We start from the raw sequence: 26342 nt of genomic DNA on the forward strand, positions 1-26342 counted from the left end.
GGCAGAAGGCTCCACACCCCTTTGCACCGCTCAGGTGAGCCTGAGGACACAGGTAAATCCTCCAGGTGGCCTCAACAACCCTCAGAAAGAATGCAAATGACCGGCTGTCTGCAAGGAGTATAAATCCTTCCCTTGCCCACCATCCAGTCAGAGCTGAAGAAGCTTCTTGGATGAGAAGCGAAATGTCTTCAAAGAAAACTATTATTATTATTATTATTATTATTATTATTATTATTATTATTATTATTATTATTATCATCATTATCATTATTATTATTATTAAAGAAAGTCCAGCTGCCTCCTAAAAGAAGCACCTTTGGGACGACTGCCTGTAGTCTTTGCCCCCCCAACCCCTTCACATCCTTGCTGTGAGCCCAGTTTAGCCACCTCCATGAAATGGACTTCAAATGGTGGAATGGAATATACTGGGGGGGGGGGGGGACAGGGAGCAGAATGATCAAACTCGACAGGCTGCCTGTATGCCCAATTCTAGGCTTTTTCTTTTAAGGTCCCCCCAATATGGAATGAGAACGCCTAGAATCAAGTTTCTAGATCTTATGATTTTTTTTTAAAACTCAACTGAAAAACCCATTCTACTTCCAGAACTTGACTTACAACAGTCCATTCAGTGACTGTTCAAAATTACAAGGGGATTGGGCCGGGGGGCGGGAGGGGGGGGAGAAAAAAAAAAAAGACTTGTGACTTATGACGACCGTTGCAGCATTCCCTCCCCCCCCAGTGTCATGTGATCAAAAATCCAGACGTTCTTGGGAAGGGGCTCATACTTACGACAGCCGTGGTGTGCCGGGAGAGGGGGTGGGGTCCCATGGTCCCGTTTGGTGACCTTCTGACCAGCCAAGTCAAGGAGGGGGTGTGTGTGGCAAAGTCGGATTCACTTAACCATGTTACTATAACTGAATGATGGCAAGAAAAGCCGCAAAGTGGGAGGCAAAACCGGCTTGAGGAGTGTCTCGCTCGCCGACGGAAACGTTGGGCTGCGTTGTGGTCGTTAAGTCGAGGACCGCCCGTGTCCCCAAGTGACTCACCTTTGATCCATGAGACGGTTTGGACTTCTTAGGATCGGAGAAGGCCGAGAGGGGGATGGTAGGGAGCATGGGGTAGTCGGGACTCGGCCTGGAGACGGCTTCTGCACCTTCCGGCATGACCATCACCTGGGAAGAGAGACCAAACGGTTATCGACCTGGGAAACTCTGCTTCTCACCAGGCGAGAATGTCTAGGCCAGGGGCAGGCAACCTTGGCTCTTTTATGACTCGTGGACTTCAACTCCCAGAATTCCTGAGCCAGCATAGGGAACTATGGCCCCCTCATGACTCGTGGACTTCAACTCCCAGAATTCCTGAGCCAGCATAGGGAACTATGGCCCCCTCATGACTCGTGGACTTCAACTCCCAGAATTCCTGAGCCAGCATAGGGAACTATGGCCCCCTCATGACTCGTGGACTTCAACTCCCAGAATTCCTGAGCCAGCATAGGGAACTATGGCCCCCTCATGACTTGTGGACTTCAACTCCCAGAATTCCTGAGCCAGCCACACTGAGGGAAAAGGGAGAGGTTTCCAAGCTGAGCCATGCCGGCTCAGGAATTCTGGGAGTTGAAGTCCACGAGTCATGAGGGGGCCATAGTTCCCTATGCTGGCTCAGGAATTCTGGGAGTTGAAGTCCACGAGTCATAAAAGAGCCAAGGTTGCGACTTCCGGTGGCTCCGCGGCGCCGGAGACAGCCTTCCCAGGCTGCCCGCGGCTCAGCTGAGTGATTTTCGCCCGAAACAGCGTCGATCAGCTGTTCGGGCGAATCTGAAGCCCCCTCCTCGGGAGAAGAGGAGGGGGTGAGCCCCCAGGTAGGGGTTGAGTTCTCCAGGGCCGCCTGAGCTTTGAGCTTGGGCGGCTGAAGGATTGAACTCCCCCGTAGCCTGGGCTGCTCCCAGCTGGCCAGCGTCTCTGCTCCGATTTTATGGAGCAGAGCCAGGCGTCTGTGACCATCCCTGCCTGAAGGAAAGACTATGAAAGGAAAAGAGCAGGCAGAGCGGTACAAGAGGGAAAGATGAAGAGGATTATTTTATTTTACTCTCGAGCTTGATGGACTTTTTCTAAAACTTAAAGTGAAAGTGCGTCACAACTGTAAGTAAAAGATGGCGGCTAAACCTCCTCCTAGAACTTTTCGGAGTGCTGGAAATTCTCCGGTGCAACAACATTCATTATTGCAGGCGCTGCATTCTTCTGATGTATTGACATTGAAGGATCTTGAAAAGCATACCCAGTTAATTTTGGAATCAATGGGTGTTAAATTTCTACAGATGGAGGAGAAACTGCAGAAATTGGAGGAGAGAATGGAAGAGAGGATGGAACAAAGACTTAGAGAGATGAAGGTAGACATTTTGACTTCAGTGCGTAAAGTAGCTGAATGTGTGGAAGATCTGGATGAGAAAGTGGAAGATTTGACTCAAAAGAATGCTATATTAGAAGAAAAAGTATTGGAAATTGAAGAGTTAAAAGACAAAATGGATAGCGAACTGAGTCTGGCTCAATTTTATCAGATGCAGTTTGCTGTTAGAATTAGAGGTTTAAAAGAATATTAAGGAAGATCTAAAGCAGCTGGTCTCAGAGGCTTTTGAGGTGGTATTGAACCTGCCAGCATCTGAAATAAAACAAGGTATGGATAAAGTGTTTCGTGTGAACTCGTGGATTGCTAAACAGAGAAAGCTGCCTAGAGATGTGGTGGTTTATTTTCTAAAAAGGGAAATTAGAGATGAAGTTATACAAGCTGCCTATGATACTAAAGTTGTGATTGCTGATCAAGAAGTTCTGGTTTTAAAAGAAATTCCTCCGAAGATTTTAAAGAGAAGGAAGGACTTTATATTTCTTGTGCAAGAGCTCAAGCAACGAGATATAAGGTTCAGATGGGAGATCCCAGTTGGCTTGAGCCTAACGTATGAAGGCAAAAGGTATTGTTTGGTTACTGTGAAGCAAGCGCGTGATTTTTACAACAATGTTTTAAAAGCAACCCCATCAATACTCTCGGAAGTTGCAGAGGGATCTGGAGAAGGAGAATATCAAGAGGATGAAGATGGACAAACAGATGAGAAGGGTGTAGGAGGAGATCAAGCCACAACTCTTTTGGATGACCCTAGAGAACAGAGGGTGACGTGTGCTGCTTTAAAACGTTCAAAAAAGATTAAAAAATAAGGCTAGCAGAAATCTATGGAACTTCTATAATGTACTTACAGTTAAGCAGTGGAACTAATGGACTAAACTTACTACATACTTATAGTTAAACAGTGGAACTAATGGACTAAATTTACTACAGAGGAAATGGAAGAAAGCTTTATGGGCTAATGTGGGTTAATTTGTGTAAGAATTATCTATTATAGACTATGTTGGTTAGAGATTGATTAGGATAATAGGGATAGGTGTTTGTGGTGTGTAAGTGTGAATTTGTTTAGAAAATAGAGAATTGTGGAAAAATATAGACAGTGGAGGAAGGTTTTTTTTTAACATGAATGCCGCTAGTTTTCTTTTTATCTTAGTTTTATATATATATTTGATATTATTAAGGATTGGTTTATCTTATATAAGCTAGAGAGTGATGGATTTTAGAGTTTATAGTTGTTAGTATATGATTGTTTATGATTGTTTTTTTTTTAGATATATACCTTGTATTTAGCTCTGGGAAGTCAGGGGGGGGGAAGGGGGGAGGGGGGGAAGTAGGGGGGAGGGAGGGAGGGAGGGGGGAGCTGGGGGGGAGGGAGAGGGGGAGGGGGGAGGGAGGGGGGGAGGAGGGCAGGGGAAGGGGGGTTTTTTAAAGGAAAACTGTATTTTAAAACTTTTCAATAAAAAAAAAAAAGAGCCAAGGTTGCCTACCCCTGGTCTAGACTCCCAGAATCCCCCAGCCAGCCAAATACGACACAGGAGTTACATCTGAGTAGTTCCTTTTTTGCTGTTCGCCTACAGGCAGAATCTTGCCAGACCAAAGTAATGATCTGCATAACCACAGATATGCTGTGTGTGCAGCAGCTGCTAAAAAAGCCAACACAGTGCTAGGCTGCATCAACAGAGGGAGGGAATCACGTGAAGAGTTGATACCACTTTACAAGGCCTTGGTAAGGCCACACCTGGAATACGGCATCCGGTTTTGGTCACCACCATGTAAAAAAGATGTTGAGACTCTGGAAAGAGTGCAGAGAAGAGCAACAAAGATCAACCAGTGGCACGGGTACCACCTGTGGTACATCGGCACCTGGCAGGCGGTATGCGACCATCCTAGAAAAGTGGTAGCGGAGGAGGGGAATGAGCTGAACCGGTGGCAGCACCGCACAAGCCTGAGCGAGAGACGGCTGGAGCTGCAGGGCTGTCGGGGCTCAGCGGAAGCGCCAGGATCAGCACCAGGATCCAGCTGGAGCTCAGTACTGATCCTGGCGCTTCTGCTGAGCCCAGAAGAAGCGCCGATCAGCTGGAATGTTGCAGCATCTCCAAGGTCTTGTGATTTACATTCCGATGCTTGGCAACCGATTCCTATTTATGACAGTCACAGTGTCCCAGGGTCATGTGAAGGGACCAAAACCTGCTGCAACCACCCAGAAGAGGGGGGGGAATAAAAACCAAACACCCCCCATTCCACCCCAAATGCCAATCCTCAACAGAAACGCTCACAATGAAAACCTTGGAAAGGGGGAAGAGCGCCGCTGGGCAGGCAGGCGTCTTGCGCGGATGTGGCTTGGGGGGGCACTTTTTTCAGTGCCACTGTAACTTCGAACAGTCAGTAAGCGAACTGTTGTAAGTCGAGGACTACCTGTACTTCATCACTTTTTCCCCTTTTTGTTTGGTCATCAGGTTTTTGACACCTTGCTAGGCGACTGGTGGTCCTTGGATGTTGCCATATCCTAAAAGTGGTACAGTGGGTGAAAAGGTTGAAAAGCCCTGGATTAGGGGACTGGAGGCTAAACGTATAAGGAACGGTTGCTGGAATTGGGCCTGTCTAGTTTAATGAAGACCAGGGGTGACATGATAGCAAAGTTCCGATATCTCAGGGGCTGCCCCAAAGAAGAGGCAGTCAAGCTCTTCTCCAAAGCGCCCGAAGGCAGGATAAGAAGCAACGGATGGAAACTAGTCAAGGAGAGAAGCAACCTGGAACTCAGGAGAAACTTCCTGACGGTGAGAACAATTAACCGGTGGAACAACCTGCCTCCAGAAGTGGTGAATGGTCCAACACTGGAGGTTTTTAAGAAAAGATTGGAGAACTATTTGTCTGAAATGGTATAGGGTTTCCTGCCTCAGCAGGGACCTCCAAGGTCCCTTCCAACATCATGATGATGATGGTGGTGGTGGTTTTCTGGGCGTTTAAAGTCTGATCTAGGCACGGGAAGAAGACAACTTGGTGAACTGCCAGGGAGGGTCCATTCTGACCCTCTTCCTGCCTACCGGGCACCGCAAGCTCCGCTGCCTCTTTGCCCTCAGAGAAGCAGCCCCTCCCTCCAGGGAATCCAGACTACATTCCACTGCACTGTCCAAGGCGCCATCAGTGAGCTTCGGGAGTTATACTTGCTGTGCATTCTGAACTTGGGCTGTTTGCTTGCCGATGTTTCGTTACTCGGCTAAGCAACATCTTCAGTGCTGAAGGGAGCGACAGCGCTGATGATGTCACCTAGCTGGGTCACGAAACATCTGGAAGAAAGCAAGCACCAAAGGAACCCCCCCCTCATTTCAACCCTGAGCGAAATATTCTCCTGTCTCAGCGTTTAGAGCAGGGCTGTCAAACTCAATTTCATTGAGGGCCGCATCAGCATTGTGTTTGCCCTCAGGGGGCCGGGTGGGTGTGGCCTAGTGGGTGGGCGTGGCTAGAGTGCGTACGGCCTACTGGGTGGGCGTGGCCAGCTCTACATCATTCGCATCAAGGGTGCCTATGGGGGCCTGGGCAGGAGTGGGACAGATCTGGGGGTCTCTGGCAGAAGGAGGGTCTCTGGGCCAGGGCCAAGGCAGTGGGGGCCGTTCCCTCCCTGTTTCCAGGATAGCTTCGCGGGCTGCATGAAACCACTTCGCGGGCTGGATCCGGCCCCCGGGCCTTGTGTTTGACATGTCTGGTTTAGAGGGTTCAATCTTACTCCGCTGCTCGTCCATTTCACAGTACAGCTAGTCCTCGAATTTCAGCATTCATTTACTGACCGTTCAAAGTTACCATGGCACTGAAAAAAGTGACCTCTGGCCCTTTTTCACACTTAACGACCACTGTAGCATCCCCAGGGTCACGAGATCAAAATTCGGACGCTTGGAAACTGACTCGTATTTATGACGGTCGCACGGTGTCCCGGGGACCACGTTATGCCCCTTTTGCGACCCTCTGACAAGCAAGGGGGAAGCCGGATTCACTTAACAACCACGTTAGTACTGGCAACCGCAGTGGTTCATTTAACAACCGTGGTTTTAAAAGGTTGTAAAACGCGGCACGAGTCATTTGGCAACTGTCTCGTTTAGCAACAGAAATTTTGGGCTCCATTGTGATCGTAAGTCGAGGACAACCTGCCTCCCGAAGTGGTGAATGCTCCAACACTGGAAGTTTTTAAGAAGAGACTGGACAGCCATTTGTCTGGAATGGTATAGGGTTTCCCGCCTGACCAGGGGGTTGGACTAGATGACCTCCAGGGTCCCTTCCAACTCTGCTATTATTATTGTTGTTGTTGTATGAGTCCCAGCTCTAGTACTGTTCCAACAAACAAAGGGAACTCTGTTTTTCCCCCACACACAAACTTTTTCCAGTGTTAAGTCTTTAATCAGAAACAATCAATATAAAAGCAAAGGGCAGCCCATCGTAATAATTTTTTTTCCCATTAGATTCTGAGTAGACCTTTTGATTTCCTGATTTATCAACTGCTTTGTTAACAACAAGATTAACCCAGTACCGCGTGCGAACTTTTAAGAAAAGTAAAAAAAAAAATCAAGCAAATCAAATGCCGTAAAAGCGGCAGGTTACAAAATAGGGGCCCCACTTAAAAGTTTTAAATGTCCGTCATTTCCAAAAGCTGCCCGGAGAAGCAATCGTTTAACCTCCTGTACACTAAAAAGCAGAGACATCACCCTGTCAACAAAAGTGCGTATAGTCAAGGCTCTGGTCTTCCCAGTTGCAATGTACGGCAGTGAAAGCTGGACCATAAGAAAGGCTGAGCGCCAAAGAATGGAGGCCTTTGAACTCTGGTGCTGGAGAAGACTCCTGCGAGTCCCTTGGACTGCAAGGCGATCAAACCGGTCAGTCCTAGAGGAGATCAATCCTGACTGCTCTTTAGAAGGCCAGATCCTGAAGCTAAAACTCAAATCCTTTGGCCACCTAATGAGAAGGAAGGACTCACTGGAGAAGAGCCTCATGCTGGGAAAGGTGGAGGGCAAGAGAAGAAGGGGACGACAGAGAATGAGGTGGCTGGATGGAGTCACTGAAGCAGGAGGCATGAGCTTAAATGGACTCCAGAAGATGGTAGAGGACAGGAAGGCCTGCAGGAACGTTGTCCATAGGGTCGCGATGGGTCGGACACGACTTCACAACTAACAACAACAAACCTCCTGTAGGAAAACGCCGGTGTCAAGTCTATCTCCGTGCCCAGACAAAAGACACCTCTTTTGAAGATGGAAAACTTGACAGACAGGGGAGAAAAAAAACAAAACAAAAAGCCACCAAACCATTTTCGTTCTCCTACCTAAGCTGCGTTCCTTAATTACTCACCCCTCCGGCTTTGATGAGCTTGTGACGGAATTCCTTGGTGGGGTTGTTAAACGTCAGCTTCTCGCACCGCAAATGGTTAACTGGGGGGTTTCCTTCCAGGTTTAGGAAAAGGTCATAGGTAAAGCAGACTTTCTTCGGCTCCTCCTAAAAGGAGAGAAATAAATCTCGAAAAGATTGGCATGATTGCGCCGGTCCCCCGTTCTGCCATTCGGCAGCCAGGTGCGTCGTCTCCGTGCTCCGGAGGACTCAAAGCAGCCAAATGAGAAGAACTGAGCGTTTTAACAGGGAAATTCTCTCCAAACTCAACAGCACCGTTGGCAAATCCTTCTGCGGTGGTGGTGGAGGAGGAGGAGGCAGCCCTGTGAAAGCAGGGTCGAAGTACAGGATAGGATCGTTCCCCGGTATAAACAGAAATCTTGGCTAGAATACGGCAAAATCCTGTGCAGTTGGGCTCAGGCTGATTTCTACAGGACCAGACCTGCTACCACTTTCGCGGTCACCATGCCACGGTTGGCATGGCGGAAACGGTCTCCAAAACGGCACAGCTTTTTTTTTAATTTAAAAAACAAACTAGTTTGCCCAAAGCATTTTGGAGATTGAGTGTCGATGTTAAGAAGCTGGACAATTCTCCCAGAGGCAGGGTAATGAATTTTGGGCGAGGAAGAACAAAGGATCCTATTATCCCCGTCCAGAATTATCTGCTACGGGGTGTAGATCAGAGCTGGGGTGCCTAAACACACCTACTCATTGCCGTCTTTTTTTTTTCTCTTCGCTGACTCGGATTTTTCTTACAAGGGCTCCCCCCCCAAAAAAAACACACAACAACAAACGGGAAGGTGAAAATGCCGCAGAAGGAAAGGAAAGGCGGGGAGGGAGGAGCAGCAGCGGAGAGTAAAACAAACGATACCTTGTTTTTGAAGTAGACCTCAATGGGCATAATGAAGCCCGCGTAGCCGGACTCCTCCACTTTGTAAGGGGGCTCTTTGCAAACTGTGAGGGGGAGGGGAAAAAGGGGTTAGCCTTCCCAAGCAGCTTCAACTTCTGTAAAGCAGGCAAGCGGCAGGGACGAGAATGGATCACAGGGTGACCCACGGCGAGACACTCTCCTACCCATAATACCACCTGCAGACAGCTTCAACATCCCCACAATCACGGGGTCATAACCCGGGCGCTTGGACACTGACCGTTGCAGTGTCCCGGGGGTCAGCGTGATCCCCTTTCGCACGGCCTTCCGACTGGGAAAGTCCACGGAGAAGCCGGATTCACTTGATCGCCATGTTGCTAAGCGATTCACTTCACAGCAGAGGCGAGAAAGGTCGTAAAACGGGGCAAAACTCCCAGAGCAAACGTCTCGCTTAACAACAACAAGGCCCCGTGTTCAACACCATCAAAGGAATGCCCGGGAGGAGGTTTAACGCTCACGGTGGTGACGGCCCGGAGGGACCTGACATCGACCCCCCACGATAAAAGTTAAGGGGGAACAGAAGCTGCACCCCACTTTTCCTAACCTCCCCCTACCCCAGGCAGTTGAAAGCTACTCCCCATCCGAGCCGACTCCTCCTGGAAGCTGTTCCAATTGCGCAGGAATAGCTTAGTCCTCAACCTACGTTCAGCCACTAAGTGAGGTCACAAGGGGCTGAATGAAGGGGGCCTGGGGGGTCACCTGAGTGCGAGCCGGGTGCTTGTCCCCCGCTTTGTAGTTCCGACCGGCTGCAATGACCTGGGACAGCCACTTGCAGCCTCGTCTGCTGGCTTCCCCAGAAAGTCAATGGGGAAGCCGGCAGGGAAGGTCACAAGTTTATTTTTTTTTATTTTAATCCCATTTATATCCCGCCCTTCTCCGAAGACTCAGGGCGACTTACACTCTAAGCACAAATCAATGTGCTTAGCAGTAGCCTTCATTCTATGTATATGCCTGCTTATTAGGGCTTTTCACACACACATACAAGCGGCATTATTACAAAGTCAGCTTAATTGCCCCCAACAATCTGGGTCCTCATTTTACCTACCTCGGAAGGATGGAAGGCTGAGTCAACCTTGAGCCTGGTGGGACACGAACCTTCACTAATTGCAGGCAGCTGGTGTTACTTAAGGAGGCATTAGCCCACTGCTCCACCAAGGCTCTTAGCTGAGTAGGTCTCTCCTACTCGTCCACTCTCCCCCCCCCCGGTCCCTCAGTGGTTGTGTCACACGGGCCACTCGCACACATTTGCACATCCTCCCTAACCTGTACCCCTCGCACACCTCCTTAACCATCCCTGACCCACACCTCCTGCACGCCCCTCGGTAGTGTCTCCGAACCAGGCCTCCCGCTCACCACTTGGTGCACTTTCCTCGGAGCCTGGCTCCAGCCTGCCTCCTGCCAAGTCCCTTTCCTGACCCGCAACCCTCACAGCCAGGCCTCTTGGGCACCCGTCTCCTACCCCCACACACCCTCTACGACCTGAGCTGCCTCTCTCTTGCCCTTCCCAACTTGCAAGCATCTATCCTTGCTATTTCCCACCATCCAGTCACGACCGAGGAAGCTTATTGAAAGAGGAGCACAACAATTTTCTCTCCTTCTGCTTCTCCTTCTTCCTCCTCTCCTCCTCCTTCCCCTCCCTCTCCTGCTCCTTCTTCCTCTTACCTACTTCTTCTTCAAGAGGGGGGAAAAACCCAGACCGGTTGCCTTTTGAAAAAGCACTTTTCAGATACCTGGGACCTGCAACACCTTGCCGGCTTCTCCGCAGACTTTGCACGCGCGTGCACATGCCCGCACACCCACTCACCACGTTTGGGTTTTGGGAAGCTCTGATGGAGGCGGAAGACCACCCTCTCCACAAAGTGCTGAATCTCAAACTGCTCCGGGCCGCGTACAAAGACCATCCAGTCGTGGGTGAAGCCCTCGGTGGTGGGCTTCTTGCGCAGCTGGGCACGGTGTCCAAGCTCCAACTTCACCTGGACTGTACACTAGGAAGGCAGGAGGGGATGATGCGTGCCAGGGGAGCGGAGGGGCAAAGGAAGAGGAGGAGGAGGAGGAGGAAGGAAGAAACAGGCTGTCCGTCAAGAAGATCTAGCTGGTGAACTGCAACGGTCACTGCTTAAAAGTAAAAGTTACGCCAATTGTCGAAAATTCAGGAAAGACAACCGCAGAAGGAATGAGTCGATCCCTTAAGTTTAGAACCGGCTGCTAACTCAGCGGCTGCTAAGAGGATATTAATTTGGAAAAACCTCAGGATCTTCTCAGGTGGGCTCTCGACGATTGGAAACGTAAAAGCGTGCCGCATGTTTAATTTCTCACACACACAAACTGCAGATCAGCTCAAGGCAAAACTGCTCCATCCAGATTGTAGGTCAACGTCTGTGCGCTGCCCTCCTCCAACTGTGGGCTAGGACTCGCCACATATAGGGTGATGTTTACAATCACACACACACTCACACACACAGACACACACAGGTCGTTTGGAGGCAAAGGTGAGCCCTGAATTGTCTTAGCTGTTCTAGCACTTAGGGGGAAGCTAAAAGGGCCCAGCAAAGCAGCTGAAAAAGGAAAGGTGAGTGGCTTATTCTGCCCCTTCAGTTATTAACCTTTTCTGACATTTTGGGGGTACATTATCACGAGCCCGCAGGAACGGAGGGAATGGAGCAGACAGCACCACGAGGGCCCTTTGAAGCTTTTTAGGCCCCAGCAGCTGAACCTGTTCATGACTGGGGAAAAAATTCACCAAGGGCCTGAGAAAATAGATGACGGAATAACAGAATAACCGCGTCAGAAGGGACCCTGGAGGTCTTCCAATCCAGCCCTCCAATCCACAAGCAGGAGATCCTGTACCATTCTGGACAAATGGTTGTCCAGTCTCTTCTTGATGGAGCACCCACAACCTCTGGCGGCAAGCCGTCCCACTGGTTGATTTTTCTCACGGCCAGGAAATTCTCTTGCTTCTCTCCTTGATCGGTTTCCATCCGTTGCTTCTTCTCCTGCCCCCGGGATGCTTTGGAGAACAGGTTGACCCACCACCACCACACACCCCTTCTCTGTGGCAGCCCCTGAGATATTGGAACAATGCTATCATGTGCCCCCCCCCCTTGCCGGTCCTTCTTTTCAAAAAGGAAAAATAAAAAGCGTAGAGTCACAAAAGACGTGACTATGGGGGTTTGGAAGTTGCTCGTCTGTTCAGGAATAATCCCGGGTTTCTGAATAGGGCCTGCGACCGGGGTGAACGCCAGTGGCTGGAGTTCATAAGAGGACAAACTGCCATTGAACCAACACTCAGCTGCCAGGAGGAGTTACTAGAACAGATGTACAACTGATGGTGGTTGTTGTTTTTTAAAAAGAAGAAGTTAGCCCCTGTGACTGCACGTCTGAAGGCCAGGGTCTGTTTTATATCCACCCGTCTGGTTTTTTTTGGCTCCCCCATCGACACCCGGCGCTCTAATGTTGGATTTCCGACCAAAGAGTTGGGCTGAGATGTTTCAGCTCTTACAAACATCCACCTTATAGATCCAGAGATGCTCAGCGTTCGAAGGTCGATGCAACCTTTCCCCTGGTTTTGCCGGTCAGAGGCCGCGAGCGGTTATAAAAGTTGAAAGGAAGAGCACAAATCCAATCGGTAGGTAACTCAACAGCTTCCCTCCTACATTCACCTCTCCCAATTACCAACTCGGCTAGACTTGGGTTAGGTTCGTCTGCAATGCGCTAATTTGTTACGATAGGTAAGCTCACTGCTGCTCATAAGCCATGGTTTGCAGCTTGCCAGACGGGCAGAAACTGCAGTCATGTATAGTTTACGTCTATGAGAATCGTCTGCTCCCCATCTTGCTAAGCTTGTTGAGTGACCGTTTTAAGGTACAGCTCTGCACGAGAAAACGCAGCTGGTAGCTGCGGGCACTGTAGCGTTCCCCCAGGGTCACGTGATAGCAATTCAGGCGCTTGGCAGCCAGCTGGAAATTGCAAAGCCGCAATGTCCCGTAACCACCGTTGGCGACTTCCACGGCTGACTTCCAACACGGGGAAGCCGGCAGGAGATGGCAAAGGACAACCTGGCGGTGAGAACAATTAACCAGTGGAACTACTTGCCTCCAGAAGCTGCGAATGCTCCGACACTGGACGTTTTTAAGGAGAGAGAATGGTGTAGGGTTTCCTGCCTGAGCAGGGGGTTGGACTAGATGACCTCCAAGGGCCCTTCCAACTCTATTATTATTATAACCGTGTGAGTGTGGTAGGCTGCAACCGCACGGGACTCACCTCAGGATGGCAACTGCGGTAGTAAGTCAGCGTGGTCCTGACTCAACTCACAACAGCTCGTTTAGTGACCATTCAAAGTCACAACGGCACTGAAAAACGTGACTTATGACCGTTTCTCATAGTTACGACCTCCGCAACCACCCCAGGATCACGTGACCAAAATTCAAACGCTTGGCAATTGGCGTGTATTTATAACGGTCGCCGTACCCCCCCCGTCTGCCACCTTCTGACAAGCCAAGTCAATGGGGGAAAGCAGCTTTGCTTAACAGCCGTGTTACCAGCTTATCGGCTGCAGAGATTCACGTAACAACTGTGTCAAGCAAAGTCGTAAAACGGGGCAAAGCTCACTTCACAAATGTCCCACTTAGCAACAGAAATGTCGGGCTCAATTGTGGATGTAAGTCAAGGACCACCTGCGTTGTCCTTCACTCCATGAGAATAAAAGAGTCGGAAAGCAGCCTGGAGGTCATCTAGCTCAGCTCCCCTGCCGAAGCAGGAGACCCTATACAATTTCAAACAAGCAGCTTGTCCAGCCTCTTCTTGAAAACCTCCAGTGACGGAGCGCCCACGATTTCTGGTGGCGAGCCGTTCCACTGGTTCATTCTTCCCACCGTGAAGGAAACTTCTCCTTAGTTCCAGGTTGCTTCTCTCCTTGGCGGGTTTCCCTCCGTTGCTTCTTCTCCTGCCTTCGGGCGCTTTGGAGAATAATTTGCCGCCCTCTTCTTTGGGGCAGCCCCTCAAATGCTGGAAGGCTGCTATCCTGTCGCCCCCCTGGTCCTTCTTTTCTCTCGACGGGCCGTTCCCAAGTCCCGCAGCCGCTCTTGGTGCGTTTTCGTCTCCGGGCCTTTGTCTCCTCTCAGCTGCTCTTCTCCGCAGGTTCTCCGAAGTCTCCAGCGTGCCTGGCGCATCAGGTAAGGAAGCCTGGCCTCCTTCCGCTTCGGACGAAGCCCCTCTCGCGCACGTTACACACCGCTGCAAGCGTCCCCCCCAGGAGTGGCACTGCCCCCTCTGGGCTGCCCGCAGATGCGTGCAGAAGGGGTGGGGTGGAGGGGGTGGCAGTCCCCCAATGCAAAGGACGGGGAGGGGGGGCCAGCAGCAAGAGGGAGCCCATTTAGGGAGGGAGGGAGGGAGGGAGCGAAAGCCCCTGGCGCCCCCACCCTCCTCCCCCCCTGGCCCGAGGAAGCCACGCCCCTTCAGACGGGCAGGCTCCTCCCCCCCCCGGCTGTCCATCTTCACATCCTCCCCGCTCTCCCCCCCCCGCGGGAAATTCAATGGGGACGGCACCCCAGAAATCTCACCCCGCCCCCTCCCACTCCTTCGGATGGGCGGGGCTGACGTGAGGACCTGGTGGGCGTGGCCAGCCGCTCTGCCGCCGCCAAACCCCGCCCCCCTCCAAGGGTGTGGGCGTGGCCGCCCCGGCGCCCTACGAAGGCTGGCCCCGCCCCTTTTCTGGGAGGGGGGGCCAAGGGAGGGCCGAGGCGCCGCCTCCTCCTCCTCCTCCTCCTCACCTGGTTGTCCATGGCGGGGACGGGCCGCCTGCCTGGCGGGATGGGGCCTACGGGGCTCGGCCTGGCTCGGCGCCCTTCAGGGCTCGGGGTGAGGCGGCTGCTGCTGCTGCTGCTCCCGCCGCCGCCTCCTCATGGCTCGGCGCCGGGCGGGAGTCGGCCTGGCGTGTCCGCGCCGCGCTGGGCCCGGCCCCCTCCGAGCCTCGCTTGGCCGCCAGCGCTGCTGCTGCTGCTGCTGCTCCTGTCGCCGCCGCCGCCGCCTCCTACACACCGGAACCGGAACCCCGCCCCCCCCGCGCTCCCCTCGGGGACGAGCAGCCGTCTCGGCCAATGGCGGCGCGCGCTTCGGCGCCTCTCCGTCCCGCCAATGGGAGCGGCGCGCAGAGGGCGGGAATAGCGGCGGCCGCCCGCGGGCCAATGGGAGCCGAGGGGGCGCGTTGCCCAGGAGACGGAGGAGCGCTGGGAGAGGCAGCCAGGGGAGGAGGAGGGCGGCTAGTCCTCGTGGAGGAGCCGCTGCCGGCGGATATGCGCCGGACTTGCTGCCCCGACAGGATGGGCGGAAGGTGGAGCGAAGACCCCCGTCCCCCCCCCAGGGCAGGAATTTGGGGCGGGGTGGGGGTTTTCACTGAGGAACCAGGAGGGGGCATCTTGGGGGGGTGGGCTCTGCTAAACATCAGCCCAGCCCACCTCGCAGGGGGGTTGTTGGGTGGAAGATAGGGAGGGCAGGTAAGTCCTCCAGTTGCAACCGCAACGGAGCCCGAAATTCAGACGTTAAGCAAACTTTGCCCCTTTTTTACCACCTTTCCGTCCGCCGTTGTTAAGCGAATCCCTTCAGCTGTTAAAAGCTAGTGATGTGGCCATTAAGTGAGTCTGGCTTCCCCCACTGACTTTGCTTGCCAGAAGGTCGCCCAAAAGGAGATCGCCTTACCCTGGGGAGACACGGCAGCTGTCGGTGGCCAAGCATCTGAACCTGGATCATATGACCAGAGGGGCGCGGCAACGGTCGTATGTGTGAAAAACAGTTGTAAGTCGCTCTTTCCATGCCGTTGTAACTTTGAAGTCAGTAAATGAACAGTTGCAAGTCGAGGACTCTGTATACTAAAGTATGTTTCCTGCCTTGAGTTAATTTATCTAATAATAATAAAGATTAGGAGAAATAAATACAGGTAGTGCTCGACTTACAACAATTCATTTAGTGAAGAGTTACAACAGCACCGTCTTGTTTTTCACTTAGGACCGTTGCGGCATCCCTGCGGTCATGTGATCAAAATTTTGGACGCTTGGCAACTGACTCAGTTACGATGCGTGCAGGGGTCACATGATCCCCTTTTGCGACCTTCTGACAAGCAGGCCAGGTTCACTGAACGACCGTGTTACTCGTGTGACTGCGGCGACTCACTTAACAGCCATGGCAAGGAGGGTTGTAAAATGGGGCAAAATCCACTTAGCAACTTGTCTTGCTTAGCAATGGAAATTATGGTCAACTTATTCACCGAAGCACCTGAGGGCAGGATGAGAAACAATGGCTGGAAACTGAACAAAGAGAAAAGCAACCTGGAATTGAGGAGAAACTTCCTGACAGTGAGGACAATCAACCTGTGGAACAGAAGTTGCCTCCAGAAATCGTGGGTGCTCCATCACTGGACGTTTTTAAGAAGAGGCTGGACAGTCGCTTGTCTGAAATGGTATAAGTTCTGCTCGAGCAGGGGGCTGGTGTAGGGGGCTGGACTAGAAGACCTCCAAGGTCCTTTCCAGCTGTATTCTGTTCCGTTCTGTTCCGTTCCATTCTATATTCTATATTCTTTTCTATATTCTATCTAATTGTATGTTCTATTCTATTGTATATTCTATTCTATATTGTTATATTCTATATTCTATTATATTCTACATTATATTCCATATTCTATTATATTCTATGTTCTATTCTAATTCTACTCTACTCTACTCTGCATTCTATTCTTCTATTCTGTAATTCTATTCTATGTTTATTCTATTCTATTCTAATTCTATTCTAATTCTACTCTACTCTGCATTCTGTTCTACATTCTATTCTATTCTAAATTCTGTTGTTCTATTCTATTCTAATCTACTCTACTCTGCATTGTATTCTACATTCTATTCTAAATTCTGTTCTGTTCTATTCTATTATCATTATTCTATTCCATCCCATCCCATTCCATATTCTATTCTATTGCTTAACAGTGGAAATCTTCAACTCAATTGTGGTCGTAAGTCGAGGACTACCTGTCAGTGCAGAGGGTCAGATCGGAGAGCAATGAATGCAACCAGCAGCCAAGTGAAAAAAAAGAGATTTTTTTTTTAATGATTCGACCAAGAGGACGGATGATGATGATGATGAGGCCTCCATTATCCACCCTATTTGTAAGAATTCGCTTTGTGCTTCGGCAGGAAGGAGAAGTTGGCAGGAACACGGCCCAGCAGCATCTCACTGGGAGAAAGGAAAAAAAGAAAGAAAAGAAAGTTGGATCGCGAAGGATGCCGGAATTCCTGGGGCGGCACCGCAGGGTGGGGTTTGGGGCTGCTGGGGCTCCCGTACCTGATCTTAATCCAGTCGTCCACGTTCTGACTGGCCATCAGGGTCTCCAAGTGGTCCCGGCCCAGGTAGTAAGGGGGCCTCTCATTGATGCACTGTGGCAGGCGCTCCAGCAAGCCCACCGGGACGTACCTGAGCAGGGCCAAAAGGGTCAAAAGAAACAGCTGTAAAATGGAGGCGCCTGGACTTTTGGGGGGGTTTTCCTTTGAGGACATTTCACTTCTCTTTTTTTTTTTAATTGAAAAGTTTTACAATACAGTTTTCCTTTAAAGAACCCCCCCTTCCCCCACCCTCCTCCCCCCCCTACCTCCCCCCTACCTCTCCCCCTCCCCCCCTCCCTCCTCGCCCCCCTCCCTCCCCCCCTCCCCCCCCCCCCGACTTCCCAGAGCTAAATACAAGGTATATATAAAAAAGCAATCATAAACAACCATATACTAACAATTACAAGTTCTAAAATCCATTACTCTCTAGCTTGTATAGGATAAAACAAGCCTTAGCAATATTAAATATATATAAGAAACTAAAATAGAAAAAAGAAAAAACAAAGCGAAGGAAGACTTATTCGAATGCTACATAAAACTTCTTAACCCTATACTTGTTCTGGATAAACTCAATCCATTTTCTCCATTCCATAATATAATGTTCTTGCGAGTGATCTTTCAAATAGGCCGAAATCTTCGCCATCTCTGCCAGGTCGGAAACCTTTAAAATCCACTCTTGTATAGTCGGCAGTTCCTCTTTCTTCCAATATTGACCTATCAAAAGTCTTGCTGCCGTAACTAAGTTCAACATCAACTTGGAGTCCACAACTGTAGCGTCAACAATTATTCCCAACAAAAAAAATTGTGGGCAAAACTTTATCCTCTGTTTAAAAACCTTCTGCATATTCCACCAGACTTTTATCCAAAAAGCCTTAACCTTTTTACAAGTCCACCATATGTGAAAATATGTTGCATCTTCGCCACCACACCTCCAACATTTAGGCTGATAATTCGGATACATACTTGCAAGCTTTTTAGGATCTAAATGCCATCTATAAAACATTTTGTAAAAATTCTCTCTTAAATTTTGAGCTTGTGTAAATTTTACATTCCTCACCCAAATCTTTTCCCAGGTGTCCATTGTAATAACTTCCTGAATGTTTTGGGCCCATTTTATCATGCAATCCTTAACCAGCTCTGTTTCTGAATCGATCTCTATCAATGCAAGATATATCCGTTTAATATGTGCTGGTCCCTGATTTCTAATTTGCTTTATCAAATTTTCATCAGTCATTACAAATCCATTTTTCTGGTCTTCTTTCCACCTGGCCCGTAACTGAATATATTGAAACCAAGTTTGAACAACCTTCTCTTCTCGCAAGAAATTATATGATTTCAGGCACCAAACAGTCTCCAAGTGGTCCCGGCCCAGGTAGTAAGGGGGCCTCTCATTGATGCGCTGTGGCAGGCGCTCCAGCAAGCCCACCGGGACGTACCTGAGCAGGGCCAAAAGGGTCAAAAGAAACAGCTGTAAAATGGAGGCGCCTGGACTTTTGGGGGGGTTTTCCTTTGAGGACATTTCACTTCTCATCCCAGAAGCTTCTTCGCCTCTGACTGGACGACGGGGAAGGGAAGGATTTATAGGTAAAGGTAAAGGTTCCCCCGCAGATGCGTGCTAGTCGTTTCCGACTCTAGGGGCCGGTGCTCATCTCCGTTTCAAAGCCGAAGAGCCAGCGCTTGTCCGAGGACGTCTCCGCGGTCATGTGGCCGGCATGACTAGACGCCAAAGGCACACGGAACGCTGTTACCTTCCCACCGTAGTGGTCCCTATTTTTCTACTTGCATTTTTACGTGCTTTCAAACTGCTAGGTTGGCAGAAGCTGGGATGAGTAAACAGGCACTCACTCTGTTACACGGCACTCGGGATTCAACCCACCAAACATGTGACCATCTGATCGACAAGGTCAGCGTCCTAACCCACTGAGCCACCGCGTCCCTTGGATTTATATTCCCTGCACATAGAGTTGGTCATTTGCCTTCTTTCAGAAGGTCGTTGAGGCCACCTGGGGTGCCAAAAGGGGTCTGGAGCCTCCCCGGAATGGCTGACCACACCATCCATCTGCAACACTTGCCCTTTCAGCGGTGCTGCTGTTATTCTCTCTCTCCTTCCATCCCACCCTTTTCTTTCCTTCCTTCTACTCTCTCCTTCCTTCCTTCCCTTTTCCTCCATTTTTGTTTCTTTCCTCCTTCCATCTCTTCTTTCCTCTCCTTCCTTCCTCCCTCTCTCTTCTTTCTCCTTCTCTTCTTCCATCCTTTCCTTCTCTTGTTAAGAGCCCTGGTGGCGCGATGGTGAGAATGCGGCATGGCAGGCCGGCTCTGCCCACAGCCAGGAGTTCGATCCTGACTGGCTCAAGGTTGACTCGGCTTCCCATTCTTCCGAGGTGGGATAAAAAGTGGAACCAGATTGTTGGGGGTAAATATGCTGCAAACCGCTTAGGCTGTAAAGAACTCTGAAGCGGTATATAAGTCTAAGTGCTATTCCCTCCCTCTAGTTCCTTCGCACCCTTTTCTTTCTACCTCTCTTTTCTTTCCTTCCCTCTAATCTCTTCCCTTCCCTTCTTTCTCTCCACTTTCCTCCCTTTTATCTCTCCTCTTTTTCTCCCTCGTCTCTCCTCCCCTCCCTCCCTCCTTTTCTTTCTTTCTCTTCCTTCCTTCCTTTCTCTTGTATGAGCCCTGCTGGCTGAGCGGTTAGAATGCAGCGTTGCAGGCTAACTCTGCCCGCTGCCAGCAGTTCGATCCTTCCATCCTTCCGAGGTCAGTAAAACGAGGACCCGGACGGTTGGGGGCAACCTATCTATTTGAACAATCCGGCCTGGTCTGGTGGGTTTGGGGTTGGGTTTGGTTTTAACGTAGTTTTTAATTATCGTATTATATTGGGCATAATTATTTAATTTTTTTTTTAACTTTTGTATTTTGCATTTCGATATTTATTGCCCTGTACACCGCCCTGAGTCCTTCGGGAGAAGGGCGGTATAAAAATTTAATAAATAAAATTAAATAAATAAATAATAAGATGCTGGCTATGCTAAATAGCCCTTAAGAGAGGGCTGCAAAAGCGCTAAAAAGAAGCAGTGTATATGACTCTTAACTGCTACCGCTATCTAGGACCTATTAGGGAGACGCCTAGGAGCGGTTGCTAACCTGCAAAGGAAAGACAGCCACTCCAACAGGAACTTCCTGGTCTTCTCCACGCCCTGGGTGTCTGAGCCCCAGTGTTCCAAACCATAGTTTGTGTAGTCCTGGAGAATGTCCAGCCTCTCCCTGGAAGAGATGTCCCAGTGCCGCTGCTCTTTGATTTCGGTGAAGATCCAAGGCTTGATCAGCGCTCCCCTGCGACCAAGAAGAACAGTCGCTACAACTTTCAAAAGTCAAGAGACGTGGGGAGTTGAGCTGGGGTGTGTGTGTGTCAGTTCTTGTAATTTTGCACAAAGAGACTCCTTAATCCACGAAGAGCAGGGGGTTGGACTAGAAGACCTCCGAGGTACCTTCCAGCCCCACTGTTCCGTTATTTAAAGAGGAACTCCGTAGGGGATAGTCGCGTTCTTACAAGGGCTGCAGACCCAGGTGTCTTTCCCAGCACTCCCGGGATGGATGTACAGGTGAAACTCGAAAAATTAGAATATTGTGCAAAGGTTCATTTATTTCAGTAATGCAACTTAAAAGGGGAAACTAATATATGAGATAAGACTCATTACATGCAAGGTAGTTCAAGCTGCGATTTGTCATAATTGTGATGATTATGGCGTACAGCTCATGAAAACCCCAAATCCACACTCTCAGAAAATTAGAATATTACATGCAATCAATAAAACAAGGAGTGTACATAGAACAATATCGGACCTCTGAAAAGTATAAGCACGCATATGTACTCAGTACCTGGTTTGGGCCCCTTTTGCAGCAATTACTGCCTCAATGCGGCGTGGCATGGAAGCTATCAGCCTGTGGCACTGCTGAGGTGTTATGGAAGACCAGGATGCTTCAATAGCGGCCTTCAGCTCTTCTGCACTGTTCAGTCTCATGTCTCTCATCTTTCTCTTGGCAATGCCCCACAGAAATAAATGAACTTTTGCACGATATTCTAATTTTTCGAGTTTCACCTGTACAGGATCCTCCAGATGGAAGCCAGGGAATCGTTCTGAATCTCCACTGGCTATAGAAGTTTCTTTCTCTTTTTTAAAAAAAATTAGAGTATCTTTATTGCCACTGTGCATCCCCCTCCCAATGAAATGAAGTGCTGTCCACAGTGCACGCGACACGCAAGTCAAAACCGCAAGTAAAAAAAACAACAAAAAAACCCCATAGGTTACATAAACACATCCTTCACACTTTACATTCGCCCTTGTGCTGCCCCGAATATTGCACTTCCAATGTCACACTATACAGTGGCACTTAATATGGTTACAGCCCTGGGATAAAAACTTGTTTCTCAGCCTGTCTGTCTTCGTACCGCCTGCCAGATGGTAATAGTTCAAAAAGGGAACATCCGGGATGAGTCGAGTCTTTAAAGGATGCTCTGAGCTTTCCTAAGACAGCGGGAACCGTACAGTTCGTCCAAGGGGGGGGGGGGAGGGGAGGGAGGAGAGGGCAGCCAATAATAATCCTCTGGGCTTATTACAGGAAAGAAGAAGGGAAGCTACTTACCGCGCAATCATGATCCCTGAAACTCCGCTCTGCATGGCTCGGTTAGCATCTTCGAAAGAAAAAATATCGCCGTTTCCTGTACAGGAAGGAAATAGATAGATAGATAGATAGATAGATAGATAGATAGATAGATAGATAGATAGATAGATAAGATAGATAGATAAGATAGATAGATAGATGGATGATAGATAGATAGATAGATAGATAGATAGATAGATAGATAGATAGATAGATAGATAGCAGCTCCTGTAAAGGTTTATTAGCACTGATGTTTTCTTCATCCACCTCCAGATAAGTGATCCTCGACTTACAACTAAAGATGGGAAGGCCTGGGGTGAAAAAACTGGAAAAATTGGAGGGGGGAATAAAACAGGGTTGTTGTTTTTTTTTCCCTTCCCCCCCCCAAAGCTGTTTTTCCAGGGTTTTTTTCCCCCAGGCCTTCCCATCTCTACGTACAACCATTTGTTTAGTGAACTTGCGAAAGCCCTGGGAAGAGCGACTTGGTGGCTGTCATTTGCACTCAGGACTGTTGCAGCCTCCCGATGCTTATGACGGTTCATCCTTATGACGGCTGCCGTGTCCCCTGGGGTCACATCCTCTTTCGTGACCTACGGACAAGCCAGCTTCAATGGGGAAGCCAGATCCACTTAACCACGGCGGCAAGGAAGGTCATAAAGTGGGACAAAACTCATTGAACTGTCTTGTTTGGCGATGGGAACTGCTAAGCTTGTAAGCCGCCCTGAGTCTTCGGAGAAGGGCGGGATATAAATGGAATTAAAAATAAAAATAAAACTTTGGGCTCAATTGTCCCAAAGATGCTTTATTTCCAGGAGGCAACTGGACTTTCTTGTTTTTCCTTTGAAGACGTTTCGCTTCTCATCCAAGAAGCTTCTTCAGCTCTAACTGGATGGTGGGGAAGGATTTATACTCCTTGCAGACAGCCGGTCATTTGCATCCTTTTAAAGAGGGTTGTTGAGGCCACCTGGAGGGTTTACCTGTATCCCCAGGCTCACCTGAGCGGTGCAAAGGGGTGTGGAGCCTTCTGCCCTGGGTCCCTTCACTGTTGAAGACGGGCGCAGGACGTTGGGGACGAGTCCGTGTTGTCTGAATCTCAAACTGGAGCGCAAACGGTTCCTGGAGTCTGCCATGTTTTCTGGGAATCCGCTCACCCTCCCGCACGCTCCGAAGGGCGCGCATCCCAAAGTGCGCAGCTGAATGTCTGTGGAGATGCTCAGTCATCCAGGTCCTGGTTGTCCCAGCTTTTTTCAGGAGGCAACGCTGCAGACTACAAGAACAAGGCAGAAAACATCCTGCAAGTAAGGAGGCTCCACACCCATTTGCAGCACTCAGGTGACCCTGAGGACACAAGAGAAACCTCCTAGTGGCCTCAACGATGCAAATGACCAGCTGTCTGCGAGGAGTATAAATCCTCCCCTTCCCCACCATCCAGTCAGAGCTGGAGAAGCTTCTTGGATGAGAAGGGAAACGTCTTCAAAGAAAAACAAGGAAGTCCAGTTGCCTTCTGAAAAAGCACCACTGAGGACACAGACAAACCTCCAAGCGGCCTCAACGACTCTTTTAAAAAAGGCATATTTATTTATTTATTTATTTAATTCCATTTATATCCCGCCCTTCTCCAAAGACTCAGGGCGGCTTACAAACTTAGCAGTAGCCTTCATTCTATGTATATGCCTGCTTATTAGGGTTTTCACACACACACCCCCAAGCGGCATTATTACAAAGTCAGCTTATTGCCCCCAACAATCTGGGTCCTCATTTTACCTACCTCGGAAGGATGGAAGGCTGAGTCAACCTTGAGCCTGGTGGGATGCGAACCTGCACTCATTGCAGGCAGCTGGTGTTACTTAAGGAGGCATTAGCCCACTGCTCCACCAAGGCTGGAGCAAATGACCAGCTGTCTGCAAGGAGTATAAATCCTCCCATTCTCCACCGTCCAGTCAGAGCTGAAGAAGCTTCTTGGAGGAGAAGGGAAAGTAAATGAAGAAACTCCAGATGCCTCCTGAAAAAAAGGACCTTTGGGACAACCGTGACCGGGATGACGGACAATCTCCATAGACATTTGGGCTCAATTTTGGTCATAAGCCGAGGACCACCTGTACACTGAGTCTGATCCCACAGAAAGGAGGATTTAGAACAGAGCCTCGACTCACGGGGCCATTCATGCCTGAGGTCATCCAATCAAAACTCGGAGCTGGATGGAAACTGGCCCAGAACGACTCGGAGAAGCGGACCTGGCAGCCACCTACCGAAGAGAGGCATGGGGCTGGCCACTTTGGCACACTCTGCAATGTATTCCCAGTCGGCCATCTTTGTGTACCTCTGCTCTCTCGACCGGCCGTGAAGCTAGCAAGGTCAGAAGAAAAAAAAAAGGCGCAGTTGGCGCTGATTAAAATAAACGCCCCAACGTTTGGATCCCTTCGCTCTGCCTAAGTCAGGGGTTCCCCCAACCTGGCAACTTTTAAGACTGGGTGGACTTCAAACTCCCGTGATTGGAGTTTAAAGTCTCATGCTAGCTGGGGAATTCTGGGAGTCGAAGTCCACGCGTCTTAAAATTTGCCAAGAAGCAAAGCCGGAAACACCTCCCTTTTCTCTCTCTGAATCTTTTGCTAGGGGAACGCCAGGAAGTGGAAGGACGGGACAGGAATGCCACCACCCTCTTCTTCTCTAAGCCCCCTCCGATGGGGAACGGCCAAGGAAGAATTAGCACTCAGATCGGCCAAGGGGAGTAACCAGGCCTCCATCCCAACTGGACTTAAGAAAAGCAGAGCTTCCTATACCGTCACCAAGGAGGCTCCCCATTCTCGGAGGTTGGGGATCAGCTTATGAGCCAGGTTCGTTTTCTCTTGCACGCCTGTCCTGATCTTAACCGTCAGGGGAACATCCAGGACCTGGGGGAGAGAGAGAGAGAAAGAGAGAGAGAGAGAGAGAGAGAGAGAGAGAGAGAGAGAGAGAGAGAGAGAGAGGAGGGAGGGAGGGAGAAAGAGAGAAAGAAAGAAAGAAAAAAGAGAGAAAGAGAAAAAGAGAAAGAAAGAAAGAAAGAAAGAAAGAGAAGGAAGGAAGGAAGGAAGGAAGAGAAAAGAAAGAGAAAGAGAAAGAAAGAAGAGAAAGAAAAAGAAAGAAGAAAAAAAAGAGAAGAAAAAGAAAGAGAAAGAGAGGGAGAAAGAAAGAAAGAAAGAAAGAAAGAAAGAAAGAAGAAAGAAAGAAAGAAAGAAAGAAAGAAAGAAGAAAGAAAGAAAGAAAGAAAGAAAGAAAGAAAGAAGAAAGAAAGAAAGAAAGAAAGAAGAAAGAAAGAAAGAAAGAAAGAAAGAAAGAAGAAAGAAGAAAGAAAGAAAGAAAGAAAGAAAGAAAGAAAGAAAGAAAGAAAGAAAGAAAGGAAGGAAGGTAGGTAGGTCAAGAATTACAGTAGCTCAAGGGCAGACAACAAAATCTCTAGGTCTAACTTTTCCCTCCCTTAACTGCCTCCCATTGCTGAATGCAGCCATGCAGCTGGATCCTTCTCCCAGCCGGGTGACCTTGAGGCAGCATCTCAGGGAGTTTTAGCCGTTACTTTCGCTTTCCCCCAAGCATTCCCCCTCCATGTAGCTCCCTAGAATTCGTGGCAGCTGATACTTTATGGTTGCGAGGCGCCAAGTGTGAGGTGGCCACTGGCAAAGCCGTTAGTAAAAGGTACACCAAAGGAAGAGTTTCAAGCAGTTAGGAAAAGCCGAAAGAACACGTTATCAATCCAACACTGGCGGGAATCAGCCACCAACTTACGGAGTTCATGCCTCGGACGATTTGCTCAAACTTATTGTTGCGGGTCATCAGAGCACATCCACCACCCTGGGAGGGGAAAGGAAAAGAGGGCGGAGTACATGTTCAGAGGTTATTTATGGCCTGCGTTATTTTGATCAACAATTCAAGGCGGCAGAACCTAAGTCTTTCCTCATTTTCCCCAAAACAACAAACCTGTGAGGAGAGTTGGGCTGAGAGGAAGTGTCCGGCTCGAGGTCACCCAGTTAAGGGTGGGATTAGAATTCACCAGCTCTAATACAGGAAATCCTTGAGCTACCGCCCAGCATTTTTGTTGCTCAGTCCATTGTTAAATGAGTTTTGCCCCATTTTACCTTTCTTGCCACGGCTGTTAAGTGAATCCAGCTTCCCCATGGACTTTGCTCATCAGAAGGTTGTAATAATGATAATAATAAAGTTGGAAGGGACGGGGTCATCTAGTCCAACCCCCTGCCCAGGCAGGAAAGGCCTATACCGTTTCAGACAAATGGCTGTCCGGTCTCTTCTTCAAAACTTCCAGCGTTGGAGCATTCACCACTTCTGGAGGCAGGTTGTTGCGTGACCATGGGGGAACAGGGCAAGCCACTAAGTGTATAAATCGAGAGTAAACCCCGCTCCCCACTTCCAGCCCTGATGATGTTACCTAGTTAGGCAATGAAACGTCTGCAAGAAAAGCACCAGGCCCAGAGAGCACCAAGGAGCCCACCGTTTAACCTTGAGGTACCAATATTTCCCTCTGTTGGTGCTATGGTAGGTTTGGCAACTGGGACTCGGTGAGGCAGCCATTTTGAAAAGGGGCACACCCTTCTCCTTGGCAGCCATTTTATAAGACTTCTCAAGGTCCGATTTCAAAGCAGGGAGAT

General features: G+C 49.5%; 2 protein-coding genes across 6 annotated transcripts in view; both read right to left on the bottom strand.

Annotated features, from left to right (window-relative positions):
• Positions 1-14700, bottom strand: part of MLLT1 (MLLT1 super elongation complex subunit) — a 38970-nt gene extending 24270 nt beyond the window's left edge. For both annotated transcript variants that reach the window (XM_083363746.1, XM_083363745.1), the window contains exons 1-5: positions 14455-14700; positions 10491-10671; positions 8630-8712; positions 7723-7866; positions 1047-1172 (exon numbers count right to left, since the gene is read on the bottom strand). In XM_083363746.1, coding sequence (XP_083219872.1) covers positions 1047-1172; positions 7723-7866; positions 8630-8712; positions 10491-10671; positions 14455-14466 — 546 coding nt within the window. In that variant the 5' untranslated portion in view covers positions 14467-14700. The remainder of the gene's footprint in view (positions 1-1046; positions 1173-7722; positions 7867-8629; positions 8713-10490; positions 10672-14454) is intronic.
• A 2048-nt stretch (positions 14701-16748) lies between these two features.
• The window catches only part of DUS3L (dihydrouridine synthase 3 like), a 28780-nt gene continuing 19186 nt past the window's right edge, over positions 16749-26342 (bottom strand). For 3 of the 4 annotated variants that reach the window (XM_083363568.1, XM_083363567.1, XM_083363569.1), the window contains 7 exons: positions 25465-25530; positions 24486-24596; positions 23955-24051; positions 21688-21763; positions 20188-20376; positions 17009-17137; positions 16749-16900 (listed from right to left, as the gene is read on the bottom strand). In XM_083363568.1, coding sequence (XP_083219694.1) covers positions 16828-16900; positions 17009-17137; positions 20188-20376; positions 21688-21763; positions 23955-24051; positions 24486-24596; positions 25465-25530 — 741 coding nt within the window. In that variant the 3' untranslated portion in view covers positions 16749-16827. Of the gene's footprint in view, positions 16901-17008; positions 17138-20187; positions 20377-21687; positions 21764-23858; positions 24052-24485; positions 24597-25464; positions 25531-26342 lie in introns of those variants that run through there. The other variant, XR_014492640.1, reaches the window with a different exon arrangement.

Source organism: Vipera ursinii (genome assembly GCF_947247035.1).
Source record: "Vipera ursinii genome assembly, chromosome: 1".
NCBI classification, from domain to species: Eukaryota; Metazoa; Chordata; class Lepidosauria; order Squamata; family Viperidae; genus Vipera; species Vipera ursinii.